The 18,584-nt window shown below is 43.4% G+C and overlaps 1 protein-coding gene across 1 annotated transcript; it reads right to left on the bottom strand.

The window, feature by feature from the left end:
* Positions 1-666: 666 nt before the first annotated feature.
* Positions 667-18,584, bottom strand: LOC140213302 (mutS protein homolog 4-like). The gene is made up of 10 exons (XM_072284511.1): positions 18,088-18,584; positions 16,733-16,881; positions 14,021-14,211; positions 12,672-12,793; positions 10,037-10,257; positions 6,629-6,823; positions 4,712-4,831; positions 2,744-2,810; positions 1,280-1,455; positions 667-672 (listed from the first exon to the last, which is right to left on the bottom strand). The coding sequence occupies exons 1-10, from the start codon at positions 18,269-18,271 to the stop codon at positions 667-669; spliced, it is 1,431 nt and encodes a 476-aa protein (XP_072140612.1). The 5' UTR covers positions 18,272-18,584.

The raw sequence follows: 18,584 nt of genomic DNA, 5'->3' as shown, positions 1-18,584 counted from the left end.
ATAACTTAGTGAGAAAGTTGCTATATATATTTAGACATGTTTTTAGTCTTAGAGTTCCCAACAAAAAAATTACTAGAGGGAACTATAGTACTGTGACAGTTCGCTACCATGGTAGCGATGTGGTAGTATGCATGAGTTTGTCTAATCCTCGTGCTTGTTGCCTCAAACATTCTTTTGATGTAGTTAATTATGCTATCTTTTCCTAAATTTCTAAGCGTTCACAGCTTTTTTTAAACATGGCAAAGCAATTAGTCACTGCACACACAGGTAATCACTGTGAATTGTTCCATTCGTAACGCAATATTTGTCGAAAATGACCAATTTCCAACGTTAAAAAAAGCCGTTCGAAGCCAGAAGGACGAAGTTTAGGCAAAAATCCATGTACTAACTATCATTTTCCATGCTGGCCAAACAACCATGCCTGTAGGTCCCATAGACATTAGCACCAGAGTTCCCTGTAGTAATTTAAGTACGAAAATTTTTTTTAGTCATCTTAATAAATGACAACTTTGCCTTTTTGAAGTCTTACCAACATATTCAGTGACTTTTCTAGGGGGTGTAAGCAGTCGGTAAATTGTCGTGCTAAAATTCCTCAATGGACCTTGGCTAAGTTGAGCGCCACGTCTCCATTTTACACCAAGGGGGTATACGCACCTCCTTTTATCGCTACTCCTAAAGACATTCCGAAGAGCGTATTAATGCGCCATGCGTGTGCATCAAGGTGGCTCTTCTGGGCTAAGCACAATCTTGATAATTGATACTGTTTTTGGAAAGTGTGGATCAATTCGCCTTTTCTGATTTTGACCAATCACTCGCCAGCACAGGAGCTAAGCTTAAATCTACAGTGCCAGTAAGTTTCCTAATTTCATCACACGATTTAGTTCTCTGCTATCTTAGACTGCACCTTCCTTCCCTTGGCACCCATTCTGCAACTCTAACAGGCATTACGCATTACATGGCCTGCCCAACTCTATTCTATTCCTGATGTCAACTAGAATATTGGCTACCGTCATTTGCTCTCTAATCCAGACCGCTGTCTTCCTGTCCCTTAACGAAACACCTGCAGTTTTCATTCCTTCGCTTGCTGAGCAGACCTTAGCTTTTCCTGAGGCGTTCTAGGTAGACCCGAAGTTTCTGCCCAAATGTTAGGACTGGTCAAATGCAATGATCACACAGTTTTCTTTTCAAGGATAACGGTAAGCTTAGAACCTTGCAATCTAAGTGAACCCTGTTGCAGTTCACATCAAGAATAAACACTATTCCGTGTTTTCAAACCCACCAGGCTGTCGGTGGTGAATGAGATGGTTGTCTTTGTGACTGAAACCTTGATGAACTTGTCAGGCAGCTCGGGAATGCTACCCGTGTAGTTCATCTGGATGTAGAAGCCGCGAAGCTGAGAGTAGGCCACCCTGAGCGGCAACGCGCATTCCAGTGCCATGTCTTTCTCGACCATCTCTGCATGAAGACGTTGGAAATGAGCGTTGAAAGTATGGAAAGCTGAGCAAGTTGGTATGACTGCATTCTTTTCGAAAAACTGTGCAGTTAGAAGCAGGACACGCACAAGAAATTTCACTGCACCTGTCCTTGACAAATTTCTTACGCTTGTCCAGTCTTTACCTGTGCAGTCTTTCAAGGATTGCAACATTGGAGATAGCTGATCAACTGTATCAACGCACCACTGAGACTGCAGAATAGAGAGCTATGTATTGAGGGAAGGCAGCTACCTTTGTAACAGCTAGAGGTGTTCAAACAGTCAAGTTTTCTAATCAAATCAAGTTTAACAGTAACCTGGAGAACAGAAAAGACTGTTCTTTCCAGTCAGCATGTATCCAACCAGACAGCAAGGCGTATTATCATATCAAGTACCGGATATTTTCCAGTGCCCAAAAAAGAAAAAAAAAAGGAAATGGGAAGTAATAATAGTGTAATAAAAGAATTGCATCTACTTCCTTAAATACATGTAGCACTAGAACTGATAACAGGGATAGTTTGTACAGTTATTCATTACGAGGACAGTGGCATGAGACAAGGCAAGGACAAGGAACGAAACAGGACAGGAAAGAAGGAAAAAAAGGAAATGGGTTCAGAGTCAGTGCGCATCCCATTTCCTTCCTTGTCCTCGTCTTCTCTTGCACTACTGTCTTCATAACACCCACACTATTTGCAAATCTGTTAGACTGGGCAAGACCATTTGTCTAACTGCCTGAGGCAATCTATTTTTCACAGAAAAAGAAAAGAGAAGAGATTACTAGTTTCTTTTTGAACAGCCCTCATACATACATTAGCAAGATAGTTGTTGAATGCTACAGTTGCCCAATGCATTACCTCTGGAAGAATACACTGCAACATACACTCAAAAGTTATTTGATTGTGCCTCGCAGATATTTCTGCGGTTGATGATATCTTATAATCTTGTTTTTGAATGTCCAATTAAGCCTGCTTTGCCTGCCCACATTTATACCTTCTTTCTTCATTGCCTGCTCGGTGATTTCTCTCCACAAAAGATTAACAATGTTGAACACTTCTTTTTTTTTTTTTGACCACGACAGAAATGAGACTCTGAACAGCAACAGACGTGCGCCCATCACATGGCTTGCTCGAAACTGTTAAGAGAAGCCTTGCCCGATGCACGACTGTGTTAGAACGCATAGTTGATGGGCCTCTGTCACACAGTCATGCATAGGAATGCACTAACTGTGAAGTTCCCAGTTACGGCGCAAGTGTGGATAAAGCATGCACTAACCATGAATATCATCTTGCACTTCCGAGTACGTCCTCCGGGCGATGTCGAGAAGCCCGTTGACATCAGGCTGAAGTGGAAAGCAGGAGTAACGAAACAATTAAGGTGACATCGACTTTGGCATTCCTATCTTAGTGGTCACGCCCTGTTAACAAATAGCCATCTCAGTCAAACCACATAGATGCACACACACATACACGTTGAGTACGACTTAATTTTTCAAAACGATACGACTGGACCTTATTGCATTGCCAGACACTTCTTGTGTCCAAATGTACATCACCGTGAGTCCAATTGGTTTTAAGACAGTTTCAATCAGGCCTCTTTGCATGTCCACCTGCTTGGAATCAAAAGATCCTGGCTTATGTGCACGTTGGTCAATTTCTGTTTATAATTTGTTTTATTCTTTCTCTTGCAGTTGCAGACTACTGTGCAACAATGAATAGGTATCTCTGTTTTCTTCTCCTAGCTAATACTGTATAAACAGGAAGCACCGAGTGTTTTCATGCCATTCTCTGATGGTAACCACTCTCCTCTGTAATGTGACTAAACCTCGAAGACAATTCAAATAAATAAATAAATAAATGATTATTCAGCAGTTTACAGAGGTACCATTGGTATCTTACATGCCAAATGGTTGGGCACCCTAAATGCCAGTTGGCTTTTGTGTGATTCTATATTCCAACTGGTCTCAATTAGAAGCCATATGGATGCGCGATGCAGTGAAACAGTGAAATAGTCGGCAAAAGATACTAATGGCAAAATTAAAATTCAAGTCCTCCAGTGAGAGATCTTTGCAGGTTGATATGATCAATGAAGATCGGCACTTAAATTTTTTTGAGCTATGATACCTGCAGGAAATTTTACATATTCTTTTTAAACACTGGCACTACTACTTAGTGATGCAAATTCTTCTGGCATATGCAGCATGCGAGTGAGATTACATTCAGTGCAATTAAGTGTGTGTCTGGGGGGGGGGGGGGGGGGGGGCTTTTTGAAGGAAATTGCCTTTGCTTGTTCGTGCATGAGTAACCCTGACTTGCACAATGGATTATGAAGAATCAGGGCTCAAGCTATCTTCATTTGCCATCTGGTAATGATCTGCAGTGGTGGTTTAGTAGCTACGACATTGGCATTGCTAAGCACAAAGTCGCAAGTTCGAATCCCGGTTGCAGTGGCCGCATTTCGACGGGGGTGCCCAATGCAAGAATGCCTAGATTTAGGCGCACATTGTGGAACCTCACGTGGTGAAAATTATTCCGGAGCACTTCACTGCAGCATGCCTCATAGCTTTCGCACATAAAACCTTAGAACTTATTTTATGTGGCAATGGTTGTTGGCTGGTGGGCTTAGTTTAACACCGTGCTTTAGAACATCAGCTCATACTAGCTCGAAAATGCGAAATGCAGCAGTCAAGTGGCTGCGATAAGCACTGAGGAGTGTGGTGAACATTTTGCCCAGAAATGCAAAGTGAAGCAGCAATGACATACTGCAAAGGGAGGCTTGGAATGCAAGTGCATATTGTATTTGCTCATACACACGAAGTCAAATGGCATTGATATGCAGTATTGAGACAGAAGTTAAGCTGGGTCAAATCATTTACAGGTGCAAGTAGAACCTTGAAAAACACTTTGTGTAGGAAGACTTCAGTTTGGTATGTAGTGTGTGCTATATAGACTGGTTCCTGTTAGATGTGTCTGCAGTGTTCAAGCTCACCATGTTTACATCGAGTGAGGAGTTTCCTGGTGAAAAATGTGTCCAACTTTGCCGTGTGGTCAATACTTCCAAGAGGTTACTAAACAAGAAGTCTTTCTTGCAAACATTAAAGAAAGCTTCGCATAGACGCTTCTCACGGTGCGTGGGATGCGCATAATTTTGTTCCACTCGGCTATTTATGGCTACAGCTCGGACTGCACTCGCTGATGTAAACAGGACGCAGCAACCAGAGTACAGCAACCTTGTTAGACCAACCTTTATGCTGAAGCAGAGCTGGAGGACCCTGTTCCATATGCCCTTCTGGTAAACCACGTCTTCCCTTATCACTGTGCAGATGCTTTCATGCATTTGGCCGTACCGGACATCGGTGATGTACTGCGTCAGTAAATCCAACAAAAGCCGAGGTGTGAGCAATTGCTCTCTGGTGGGCAAGCAGTGTTATCTGACACACGTGCTACAACAAGCTAAAAATACTTTAAGGAGCATCAAAACTAAGTCAAGAGTCAAGTTAGGTAAGGCTAAATCCAACAAAAGCCAAGGTGTGAGCAAATGCTTTCTGGTATGCAAGCAGTGTTATTCGACACTTGTGCTACAACAAGCTGAGAATACTTTAAGGGGCATCAAAGCTAATAAGAGTCAAGCTAGGTAAGGTTATGTTAGCTTAGCATTTGCCATGTGGAGTTCTAGGTTAAGTAAGCATTGGGTAGCTCACCTAACCTAGGTTAGGGTAGCTTGGCATTTGCCAAGTGATGCTTTAGGTTACATTAGGATAGAGCAGCTAACCTAACCTAGGTTAGGTTACCTTGACATTAGCCAAGTCATGGTTTAAGATAGGTTGGCACAGCTTGGCATTAACCAAGTCATCTACAGTTAAGAATAGGATAGCTAACCTAACCTAGGTTATGTTGGCATTAGCCAAGTCATGCTTTAGTATAAGTTAGGATAGGCTAGCTAAACTAACCTAGGTTAGCTCGTCTTTTGCAAAGTTCTGCTTTTTAGGTTAGATTAGTATAGGTCAGGTTGCAGAAACTCTATCATATGCCTCTTGCACTTAAATGCTGGACCTGGTGCCATTAACCTCATTGGGTTATCATGACAGAGAGCTAAATTTGCTGACGTAATGTAGCTATATGGCTAGATATGACGACGCTGCTCGTAGAAAAAGCAAACATAAGTGCTGCCCTCGTCTCTTCTATTTTTGCAATTTCTGGTGTTTGCAGCAACCTTAGTGTGTTTTGGCAACCTTAGAGAGCATAGGAAGGGAATGAGGCAGCATCCACCTCCTAGGTGCTCAAACCGAAAATGGTTCACAAGAAGCACGCATAATCGTAAATTACTTGATAATAGTGGGAAACTGGACAAGTTGGAACTGGTTTATCCTTGAAAAGACACTTAAAACGAGAAAAAGCAACGAAGGGAGTCAGGACACATGCACCTTCTTTCATGGTTTCTTTTCCTTTTTGTTTATTTTAAAGCAGGTTTTCATGACCATGGGTGCTGCGTGGATGTTTTCTTGCCAAACAGGCCAATTGATCACTGCAGAAGATGCGCGTGATGTTGTCGCAGCTTGGTTCCTTGCAACACCACCAGATGGCGCTTGCCTCCGTGCATCCGATTTCAGTGAAGAGCTTGGTGGCACAACCCACCACCCCATTCCAAAGGGAACGCTCATAACATCCATTCAGCACCCATCCGCGACAACGGCAGTGCGGTGGAAATAAAAAAAAGAAAGAAAAAAAGAACCAGAAAAATGACAGGACTCCTCACGATCTTTATTTTCAACCATTGCACCACCACCGTATTGCGCTTGCCTTTGCGCATTTGCGGTGGTGGCTGTGTGGGGGAAAGAATAAACACAAGCTTGTGTTTCGACTCTTTATGCACTCACTCAAACCTTCGCTGGAGGTAGATTTCAACTCATTGGATCTGCTGCTTTTCTTTTTTTCAGGGAATGCTCACAGTGCCCTCATTGGCCTTGTCCCTCATTCTAAGCGCTTGTTCAAGGGTGTCAATTGTTTAGGGTGCTCTGATGGCTTGCTAGTGCTTTTCCTAGGGTTTAGGCCTTCACCTGACACAGACACACAAAAAAAAAAATCATTTGAAGATCAGTCTAAGGGTCGACTTGAATCGTGTGAAAGCAAAAAGCTGCAACCGCTGGGTGGCGACACTCACCGACGCGTACGTCCCCAGCAGGGTGTCCTCACACTTGTCCAGCACGATGCGCAGTGGCTCGACGTGCTCGAGGATGTGCTTGATGCAGACGCAGTTGTGCACGGCCGCCTCCATGGTGCGTAGGGTCTCGACGCGCGGCACCTGCACCAGCGCCGCCAGGAGGGACTCCATGTCCGCAAACTTGGCCAGCAAAAACTGCGCGGGAGAGGGGCACACGTCAGCCAAGGCTTGGAGAAGACTGCCAGATAAGGTAGCTTACGGTCACAGCACGCATAGACACGACCTTCAGAGCAAAAAGACAAATAATGTTTGGTTAGTTGATTGATTGATTGATTGTTAGATGGATTGTTAGATGGATTGACTGAGTCATTGACTATGGACATTCCTATGGACAGCTCCTGACATCTCATGGTGCACTGTGCAACTACATGAATCCTGTGCACTGGGATCCCATCCTCGTCGCCAATGTTTTCCAGGGTGGTTCAATGTCTTCTTCACAGAAGGAGAGGTGTTATAGGTAAGTGAACAGACTAATTGGTTTGTCTGGATTAACAGAGATTAGCTTGGCATTACCGCTCTCGTCTATGTCCAGGTGCGCACTGATGTAGCCTCGTCCCCAGTGCCCTGTGCACAGGATTCATGTACAGCTAAGCTCAATATAACAAATTCAGTAGAATCAGCAATATGCTTCGTTGTACCGAAATTTTGTTAGATTGGAATTCAATTTTTTAATGCAAATAAGTACAGCTGCTGATGTATCTTTCTTACATGGAAGGGGCCGTAATATTGTCTAAGTTATCATGCAATCGTAAAAAGCAAATCTGAACCAGAAAAAAGGAATTGTTGAGTTTGAGAGTTCGCGATGAAAGATACGGTTGATGCTGTGTCATGATATATTTTCACATCGGCGGTACGAAGTGAAACCAGCCATGCTTTCGCGTCCACTCCACTCCTGCGGCTGATAGTGTCATCCGCTGTGGGACGCTGCTATCATGAAAAGTGCCGTGAGTGTGGAGAATGAATGCTTTGTCAGCCTCTTGCTTCAACGCATCTCATGAAGCATTAAACGCGCAGGAAGACAGCGCACGATGCGACGCCATCTCAGCTTGCCCAGTCTTTGCACACGTGGCAGATTACCTCTAAAACAGAGCACACGGGCTGCATACCGACAGCCACGCACCCTAGAAAAGCACCCTAGCCACGGACACCGTAGAAAAGGAGATACATGCCAACCTGGCCCCCACTCCCTTCTCCCCGCCCTCGCTCCACTCCTCCCTTTCCCCTTGCTCACGTGGGAAGAGTGTGCACACCTAGCCACCATCCTCCTCGGCCACCCTCGCGTGCTTTCACTCACACCAAAACATACAGCACGCAGGTCGCGATAGGATCTTATAGCACTTGGACTTCATATGGAACATTGAGCGGCTCCACTTCAGCTGTCGGCTTTCACTCACACCAAAACATACAGCACGCGGGCCGCGATAGGATCTTATAGCACTTGGACTTCATATGGAACATTGAGCGGCTCCACTTCAGCTGTCGGTCTCCTTCGGTCGGGCGTGATTTGAGAGGTGCGTTCGCAAGCAGCCACATGTAATTCAACCATTTGAACATCTCCATTCGCGGAAGCTTTTATTTAGTGTCTAGGTATTTCTCTTGTCTAGGCAGAGGAATTTTTGTGTATTGAAAATGTGTGTAAACACACTTTGTTATACTGAGGTTCGAAATACATAGTGTTCTATTGACAAGAAGTTACAAAAAGTTATAAATACTTCATTAGATCAAGAATTTCATTATAGTGAAGTTCATTATATTGAGGCTTAACTGTAGTTGTACAGAGGATGTCGGTAGCTGCCCATAGGAATTGCACATTACATGACAATTTGAATGACTGACTCACTAATGCTTGACTGTTCTGTTTTGTTAATTGGCTGACTAGTAGCTGAATAATTGATTGACTAATTGATAGATTGATTGACTGGCTCTTTGATAGGTTAACTGACTGGCTGATTGATAGCTGAATTAACTACCAAACTGATTGACTGTCAATCCAGCTGATTGGCTGATTGCTTGACAGACTGATTTGACAGAGGTAGTCAGGGCTCAGGAAACAGTGCCTGGTAGTTTATGCGCACAGAATGCAGAGAAATAAGTTTCAGAGCAAAAAGATAATAGAGTTTGATTGGTTGATTGATTGGGTTCAATGTTCTAAAGAAACACAGCAGCTACGAGAGAGGACAGCGAAGAGTTCCCAATTCATTTGGACCACCTAGGACTCTTCAAGTTAAGCATAGAATACGGTACAACATTATTTTTACATAGTGCTCCCAATAAAATGAGGGCCCCCTACGACTGGGGGTCAAGCCCATGGCCTTGAGCTTATAGGCAGAACATGAGAGCTACCACAAGGAGTAATAAGAGTTAGGAAAGATCTGACAATCATGTCTTCGTACAGCATACGTAGTACAGCCTAGATGAAATGAATACGGATAAAACAAATTATCAGGTTTAACGAAGTAAAAGTGAAATTCAAAATTTTTTTTTCACCCTCATCGGCAAATGTGCTGCAATTAATATCAAATATAACAAAGGTATTTCGTGTGTTGGATGTGAATTCATCATGACATTCGAATGTACTAATTAAGTGTGCTCTTCAAGAGCGAGCTACACTTTACACGACATACCACTTCCAATAAACTCTGATGCACAATCCTTAGGCAGGAAACCATAAAACAATAGATAACCTGTGCTGCATACCTGTGACCACGACAGCGAATCTCCGCTAGCAGTGTTCTGTGACAGTGAGGCGTTCTAGAATAGTAGTAGTAATAACATTTATGTTAAACAGAGGATTATGAGCTGACAGCACTGAGCATACCTAGTACAATACTTCTGCCAGGGTGCTGAGGTTTAGCAAGACGTGGATACCCCCCCCCTACCACCTGACCCACATGGCCCATGTGACCATGATCCATGATCTCCATGATCCAGGTCTCCATGATCGGCCTACTTTTCACCATGCCACCTCTGGATCAGCCCAGTTTACTCTACTGCGCCATCTACAGGGCTGGCCCGCCTTTCTCGGCCGGAAGCCTACTGAGCAGATGTGCCAAACCTTGAAACGGAAGGCATTGCTTTATTAAAGGAATTACGTGCTTGGTACGGCCACCGGCATGTCTGTATGAGTAGCACAGATGGAGCTATACGTAAGCCGATTTGTTATTTGAGTGAGCTGTCCCGTGTGTGAGCTATACTTGGAGAGACAGCAGGAGCAGCCACGGTCGGCAATGTCGGGGACGGTTTGCCTAGAAAGCTTCACTTTAAAAATAAAAGTGGCAGAGAGTGTTACTTCCCAGTACAGTGCAATGTTGCAGACCCCCTCCCCTCCCCCCCCCCCCACACACACACCTGGAAGTTGTAGAAGAACTCCTCGCTGTCGATAATCTGCTGCACGGCCTTCTGGCGCTGCACAATGGTGTCCAGGTCGCGCGGAGGTTGCAGCATGTTCACCCGCATCAGCCGTGACCCGCCCGGTGTCTTGGCGTGGTTCAGCACACCAAACAGCGACATCGAGCTCCTAGGATCCATGGTGTTGGTCAGCAGCTCAAGGTCGTGCATCGTGGTTGAGTCTGTGTTGCATTGTTATTTTTTTTTTTCAAAAGTCGCAAGGATGGAGGCGATGTTCTGGGTCAACAAGTGCAAATGTTTTGTTGATGGAGGATGTAAGTGCAAGGAGGGCCAGCATGCTATCATCCTGAATAGGCGAAATCAGCACTTTGTTCGCATTGTTCTTGCATCTATCACCATCCCAGTTTATCACGCTCTTGTTAAGAATGAAGAACAGGCAGCAGGACAAGAGTGGTACATACTGGCATGCTGATCTGTAGTTGCCGCCCTTGGTTGAATGTAGATTCTACATACGTAGTTTGTTGTCTTAGTTTAAATACATCTTGTCACTACAGTTTTTGCAAAGTGGGTAGAAACACTCATGGGTAGTTTCTGTTGACTGTACATACAATACTTGCTCCTTGCTACAGTGCTGGCGGATCCAGAGTGGGGGCCCTGGACCCCACTCTCTATGCTTCTATGCTACAGTAGTGGCAGCAGCATTGGCGTCGCACGAATAAAATAACAGACGCGCATATCCTCACGAGCACAGCTGCTGTGCTTGGACCGCGCCAGTACCGGCTAGCATTGGGCAGATTAGACCAAGTCCAAGACATCGCTGACGTGTCCTCTCTGCTTTCTTCAGAGGCCTGTCGAGACCTATGGGTTCGCACTGTTGTCCGTTGCCATACTATCATTAATCGGACTTTTGTCCTGGAATCGGACTTTTGTCCTGCATTTAAGCTCATGCACTGCACATCCCATGATGACTTCGGGGGAAGTTGGCTATAAGACCAAAAATTTGTGAAAAATCTCAATTCTTCGAGTTACGGTGCTGAAAACTTGTAAACACATGTAATTTGACATGCTTGTCTCGAGCATAAAAGCCATTTCTGCTTCTCCTCTTTGGGTCTAATTTCATGCAAGTTTCTTTTCCATAATTTCTGAAAAAAAAAAAAAATCTAATATCAGTGTCTCAGATTTTGCTAAACAGGGTATCAATACCTTCTGCATGATTAAAAATCCAATAAGATCAAACTTATTGCTCTGTCGACCTTTGAACAAGTACTGTGAGACTTTGAATTTGACAGTCAATCGAGTGCTTTTCTAAAAGTTAGCTTATTAGTCTCGAATTCCAAGGAGACACAGAGAAATAAGGTTGGCCTCATTGGATCTTTTTTTATCATACAGAAGTAAAATCTGAGCAACTGACGTTTCGTAAATTTTTCCGTAACTTCAATAAAAAAATACTTGCATAAAATTAGAACAAAATGAGAATAAACAAGGATGGTCCTCATATTCAAAATAAGCATGTAAAATTACATACTATACCTACAATTTTTCAGCACCATAACTAAAATAATAAAGATTACACAAACCTTTTGGTCAAATACCTAACTCCTCTTCCCTTCAGTATGGCAAAACCATGACACAGTGTTGTGTCGTGCTGCAGCAACAGTGGAATGCCACAATCTCGGAGGCCATGCAAAACAGTCGCAGCTCTGCCATGGTACTATAAACTTGGGCAGGACATAGCGATCGCATAATGCTCGCTTATGCTGACTTGCTAGCTTTACTGTCACAAACAAGCCATGCCACAATGTAGAAACACAGTCGCATTTGTATTTTCATGCTTTTGATGATACATGCCACTGGGACACTATCTATACCCTGGATAAAAGCCGGCTGCAAGCAACTCTACCAGATGCCGACTGCTGTGGAACCTCAACATAACGAGCATGGATACAGTCACCACTCGTTATAACCAAGTAGCTCGCAACATGAAAATGTCTTTCTTATACAGTTAAACGTCGATGTAATGAACTTCAACACTATAACAAAATTTGCAGTATAACGAAGTATTTAATTTTCGTCATAGCCCACCTGCTATGATCCCCATTGGATTGGCAGTACATTCAAATAAATAAATAACTCCTTGCCCGTGGAACACCATGCATACTGAAGCACAATATAACGAGGCCTGTTTACACACAATTTCAACACTACATCAAAATTTCACTGCTGCCGCAAAGGAAGATCAGGGCAACAAATCGAAACTGCTGGGGACACAGATCATCAACTGGTTGAATGAAATGCAACTGCTTGCGAACGCACTTCTCAAATCACATGCCACGTGACAGGATGTGGCCACTGAAGCACAGCAGCAGGACCCTCATGCCTTCATGTGCCATACAAAGTCCATGTGCGACAAGAACTTATCGTGCCCTGCACTGTATATGCTGTGGGTGCCGATGTTCGTTACATTGAGGTTTGACTGCATAACAAGTTATGATATAACAAAGTAATTCTACAGTGCTCCTTGGTGATATCAGTCTATAACGAATATCAGATATATAACGAAGGTGTTTTTATGTTGGGCACAACTTCATTATAACGAGTTTTGACTGTACGCCGATAGGAAATGCAGCGCACGCACCGATTCGAGCGACTCCCTCCCCGGTACTAAAGATGACTTTGATGGAGTGAGCCGTGCAAGCGACGTTCTGCATCACTTCCACGTAGTGGATGAGCGCAGCCGTGGCAGAGAGGGCGTAGTACCTGCGCGATTCGCGCCAAGTTTGAATTCATGCCAGCCATTAACTGAAGCGCAAACACACAACTCTGAGTACTGATGGAAAGTGTCATGAGCATATCCTGCTCAGACCAGAAGACAGCTTAGGGTCGTAACCTTTTTTCAAGTTGGTTCTCATTATAGACTAGTATGCTACAAAAGTGAAAGAATCCTATGTCTTACTTCTTTTTCTTTCCTTTCCTTTTTTGAAGAGAAGTTTTCTTTCTTGAAAGAGAGAAATAAAGCAAAAAGGAGATGGGCCTGAAAGGGCATCAGGTCCCCTACGATACAGTTGACAACAATTTACAAAAAAAGATTTTGAAACACGATGGTACACATTACGTGAGGAGTTAAAGCCTATTACATTGCACATAATATCGGTTAACTATCAACATAACAAGGGAAAACACAAATAGCACAATAATAGTAATAATATATCAGCATGAGGAAACAAGTAGAAATTGGGTGGTGTACCAAATGAATGGAATAGTTGTGACATTTACTTTCACAGTACCACAATCAAATCAAGGTATGGAATACTATGCCCATAGCTACTCAATGCTATATAGCTGTAGTTATCGCTGCACTAAGTCACTGTGAATTATTTTCGAATGTCCTTTTTTAAATCTTCGCATAGAAAGATCAAAACTGCAGTTGAGACTAGGGTTATTTAGAATGATGCAAGCCAAACAACTTAACTTTTGCTTACTATAATATGCGTGCGTTTTGGGAAAAAGATTTCTCTGTGTCTGTAACGTGTATTTTGTGGTAGGGTGATTTGGAATTGTAAGACATAAATAATTTTGGTGTATGTACTGCAGTAAACGAAAAGTTAACGCCTGACTGGCTGCGAGAAGTTATTTGTTAAGTAATGGTTGAGTGGGGGGTAAGCCTTGAAGTCGACCGTGACTGCTAAGGACGAGGACGAAGTAAAAGCACATAAGAAGACAACATGCCACGCTGTGCACCTTTATGTGCCATTTCTTTGTCCTTGTTCTTAGCACTGCTCTTGCCTGACAAATGGACAACTAACTAGCTGATGCTTTTACATCCACAACGCGTGTTGTACAGAATGAGCTAAGCTGTATGCCCAGATGCCACTTACATACTGTCTTCTTCCAATCTTTAAATAAAACTAAAGCATAAGCAATGTATTATCCAGGTGAAGAGAGCTAAGGCCATACAAATAGCACAGCTTGCATGCGCCGACTCACTTGTTAACGACTTCAGTCTCGACTGAACTGTACTCGGGTACGCAGAGCTGCCTGACGTATTGGATGCCCAGGTTTTCGTTGAACAGCTTGCGAGCCAGGCTGGTGACGGTTGTGGATGGCATCTCCTGCTTCAGCTGACTCATGAGCTGGGGCATCGAGTTGGCCTCAAACACCGTCTTGGGCAGGAGGATCTGAAGATGGATGGATTGTCTTGTGAAATTACAATGGTGCGAGAATGCCAACAGGAGCATGTGAGAAGTGCAGCAGAAAAAAGAACAAAAAAGGCTGTCAGACTTCAGCAATTCCTTCAGTTCTGAACTCATTAGTGCGACAGGGGCGGGCTTTCACAGCAAGACACTGTCATCTTGTCAAGAAGACATACCTACCAACCGTTAACTTAAAAATTTGCAAATATCTCCTAGATGTGACAATGAAGATTAATGCGGGGGGAAATCGGGGGCGTGCTTTCTTTAAAGTTTGCCCTGACCTTGAGCACATTCCTTTGTGAGATACATATGCACTTTATTAATGATGATTTACCGTTGACACGGCACACAGGCAGAAGCAAACTTACAACAGCAGTGACTGTTTAGTCACTGTGATATAAAACATATTGTTTTATATTAGAGTGACTTTTTGAGCAACTCTGCTGTTACCGATTTCAGCTGCTTCATGAACTTGTCCGAATAATTCTGCTAGAAGTAAGAGCCTCTCAGATGCCGTTCCCGTTTCGGCAACAGAATATGCACTTCTAACGGTGCAGTCGGAGATAAACGAGCGAAAGCCCATTCGGGTCGTGTATACAGTGCTAAATATCTGCTCGCATTCAGCATTACTGAGAGGAATTGACAGGATCCCCAGCACTATCGCTGCAATCCTGAGGAATTTCAACAAAATGTCTACGACAGAATGTTTCCTACTTGTGCCCGCTGCTTGTCGCGCCTTGGTTCGATCAATGAAAGCAGTGAAAGTTTATAAATTTGCAATTTCCTGAGCTCGACTCCAATTCCTGATGCAACATTAGAAAAAAAAGAAACATAAACGTAGGGGCTGTCTGAATTCACAAATGTCACAGAAAATTGTGAACAGAAAATGTTGGGACATCTGGCAGGTGTAAAAACAGCTTCCTTGTTCGCAGTGCATGCACCATCATGCTCATTTGCTACAATACTGCGTGTTGCGACCTCTTAAATACACATGCGAAGACGCCGCACCACTCTCGGGGCATGAAATGCCTGGTACAAATTACCAAGCACCAGAGTTGGGCGACAGTGGTGCTGGTTAGGGCATCTAGCTCCAAACTACACATTGCCAAAGGGGAACTGGTTTTTAGTCCCGTGGTGGTGGCCAAAGGTTTGCCTTTTTCTTTTTTTCGTCCTATAGGTTAAGGCTGAAGCTGAGAATGATGACATAGACTGATGACGACACAATAACAATGTCAGTTTAGTGGCAAGGACAGATAGGCACAGCAAGCCCAGTTTCAAGATTTCATATGTTGTCACAGTGAAATATTAATTTAAAAAAAAGTAAGAAAGAAAAAGGAAAAAGAAGGGCAACCAATATAGCAGAGTAATAAATGTGGCTGGTTGCCTCATCTTGCTTCGTTGCAGTGAATCTAAGTGAGTTCTTGTCCCAGTTTTTCGTGTCCTTCATAAAACTGCACTCTTGCCATTATTAATGACAATGACTGCTGGCCCGGGATCCTTCCAGTTGTTGCGGTGTGGTTTTTCACCTTGGCTACTCTTATCATTAGCCTAATTTGATTGCGGAGGTTAACATTTCGGAAAAGCACAGCAGGCTATGAGGGGCATTGTAGTCTGCTGCGGCTCCGGATTAACTTCAGCCACCCGGGTTTCTTTAACGTGCACGCCTAAATCTACGCGCATGAGCATTCTTTAGTTTCGTGCCCCATCGAAATGCAAACAGGAGTCAAACCCATAAGCTCGTGCTAAGAGAACACCACAAACACTGAGCCATCATGACAGGTTTCACGTGCACGTATTTATTTTAGTTACCTTCAAGGACTTTAGGGCATTAGCGAGGGGAGTGGGTACAGTGTTGATATATACAATACCAATAGTAGTAATGATAGAAACAATACAACTGACAAACATAACAGGACTGATACAACAGTTGTGCAGCTACATTACAAACCAAGTTCATAGCAGCATTTCTAAAAGAATTAATGTTTATAATGGCAGCAGCACTGCGTGAAAGGAGATTCCAACACAAGCTAGCACTGGGAACAAGTGAGTCACAATAATGTTTAATGTTTGAAAATAGATTACCTACTTCATGATGGTGATTAATGCACATGGAAGTGTAGGATGGTTTTGTTAGCCGTCCACAGGAATTAACTGTCATAATAAACCTTATGAACAAAACAAGGGTAGAAAAGTTTTCTACTATGAGAAAGGCTGGGTAAGGAAAGGGTGTCTCTCATAGCAGTAATACCAGTGGTTCGACGATAGGTGAAAAAAATTAAACATGATGCACGGAACGTGAAACATGATGCATCACGAGGAACATAGTGAAGTGTTTGACGAAAACTCATCTGGCGAGGAAACATATTGGTGTCGAAAAATGTGCGCTCGCCAAGAATAAAAGCAAAATAAAGAACAGGCGTTTCGGGCTCCGTACGGGTCTATTGATTATCACCATCATGAAGAACAAAGTGAAATAGGCGAATGACTGTTTCGTTTGGTCTGCTACCTCGTGGGGGTCGAGCACTTGCAGCTTCATGAGGGTGTTGGTGTACATCCTGTTGTCTGGGAACTGCGCCAGGACCAACTCTGGGTTTCTGATGTCAAACGACGCCATGCCGATCTCGCCTCTGGCCAGTCCGCGTCCCTCGACAAGTGCTGCGTTTGCCACGAAGTCACACGCTTGAGCGACACAAAACAAGGTGGATGCACAGCTCTGATTTTCATAATATTTTACACAAGCTGCGCAGGCAAGTAAGGACTTCGACAGACTCTCCTGGCACAAATGTTCTCGGAAAGCAAGAATTAAGAGTCACTAAAAAGAAACCCTAAGTCAGCTTGGACTGGTAAAGTATTCTTTCGAGACTATTTTTTGTTACTTTTGCAAGAACACGTCGATTACTTTTTCATTTTTCGAACTTCACGTTGGAACAACAGAGCTGGCACGTCACAGTGACATCATGGATTTCGAAGTATTCATACTTTGGGCTGCTGCGACTCAGTAAATGTTCTTCAAATTTTCTAGGCTCAGTATATGGCTTTTTAAATAAACAATGCAGTCTATCGTTACCGATGACAAAAAAATCACCTACGTCTGAACAGATGCCATCAACATCCATGATGTCACAGCAAGCTGAAGCAGGCATTAGCAATTGTTTGTTTTTGCGTCATTTCTGGCTTACCAAACCTCTTCTCACAGTAACAGTGGCCTTTTGTGGTATTTTAGAAGAGTAATTTACTGATATGGAGCTCAAAATATTTTTTCCCTTTCACATTCCTTTAATATATGTGATGAAGATATCAGGTGTACTTGGCAAAGGTTTTTGTTTGCAGCAGTGAGCAGCAAAGACAAAGACAAGGGCCAACTTTGTGATCTGCTCTTGTTGCCTGCACCTTGCCCCCCTTGTTTACCATCAACTAGCTTGTCTATTAAATAACTATTTACAGCCGAAACATTGGAGAACTGCAGACCTTTGGACTAGTCTGCTGATATTTGCTTCTTTCAATAATGATGCCACTTCGTGATGCAATAAGGAAATATTTATTCATTAGCAGATAAGGACTGTATCGACTACACATCAATTAGCATGCACAAGGAATGGCTACCACTGTGCAGCACATGGCGTGCAAATACTTGCATTTACATTGCAAAATACTACCAGCACAATGTTTTTTAAGCAATTCAAGACTGGCTTTCAAGCCCCAAAGACTCGAGATTAGATTTTTAAGGGCAGGGTGCTACAAGAGCTATCATTTTCTGCATTTTTCCTCAGCAGTCGAAGTTTGACTAAGTGATAAAAAAAAATTTCACCATGTCACTGTGTGCCTATGCGCACATCAGCCAACGATTAGACGAGGGCTCACCGACAACCACCGATTTGGAGAGTGGGTCAGTACTGGCTGTTCCAGGTGTTGGCCTGCGCCTAGCCCCCGAAGAAGAGTTTGTGGTGTGTCCATGGCGAAGGAGCTTTCTTGGTGGTGCTGGTGTTACCAGCGCTGACCCAGAATCGCTGCAGAAATAAAAACGTGCATTTGAAGGTAGAACCATGGTTGCATTTCAGGAAGCATTGCCAAAGCAGACATCTAGATAGTGACTGTGGTTGGGGCAAGGTTAGATCAGCAGTTTAAACATTTTTCTGTCGATGGCGAGTATGGAGTGACGACCAGGGTTTGTACCAATATAGCCGATGACGAATGTAGGCTTTTCATTAAGAAAGATATGTCACAATGTGAATTGATGACAACTGCATCCATCAGCTTGCTTCGCAGTTTTTGACACTAGATGGCAGCACTTGTCAATGTTAGTAGCATTTTGTGCAGTTTTTTTCCCTTTGTGGGTTGCTTGAAGGCTCATATTGAAG

Source organism: Dermacentor andersoni, chromosome 9 (assembly GCF_023375885.2).
Source record: "Dermacentor andersoni chromosome 9, qqDerAnde1_hic_scaffold, whole genome shotgun sequence".
Classification (NCBI taxonomy): Eukaryota; Metazoa; Arthropoda; class Arachnida; order Ixodida; family Ixodidae; genus Dermacentor; species Dermacentor andersoni.
Note: the sequence above shows the minus strand (reverse complement) of the source record. Positions and strands in the feature narration are given on the sequence as shown.

Bases quoted from the DNA above. Each gene is read 5' to 3' on its own strand.
- LOC140213302 (XM_072284511.1), bottom strand. From the start codon at position 18,271: ATGGTTCTACCTTCAAATGCACGTTTTTATTTCTGCAGCGATTCTGGG. The intron at 16,882-18,087 runs GTGAGCCCTCGT...TGGCAAACGCAG, and splicing joins CTCCAAATCGGTGGTTGTCG to CACTTGTCGAGGGACGCGGA. The intron at 4,832-6,628 runs GTGAGTGTCGCC...TTACTGACGCAG, and splicing joins TGCTGGGGACGTACGCGTCG to TACATCACCGATGTCCGGTA.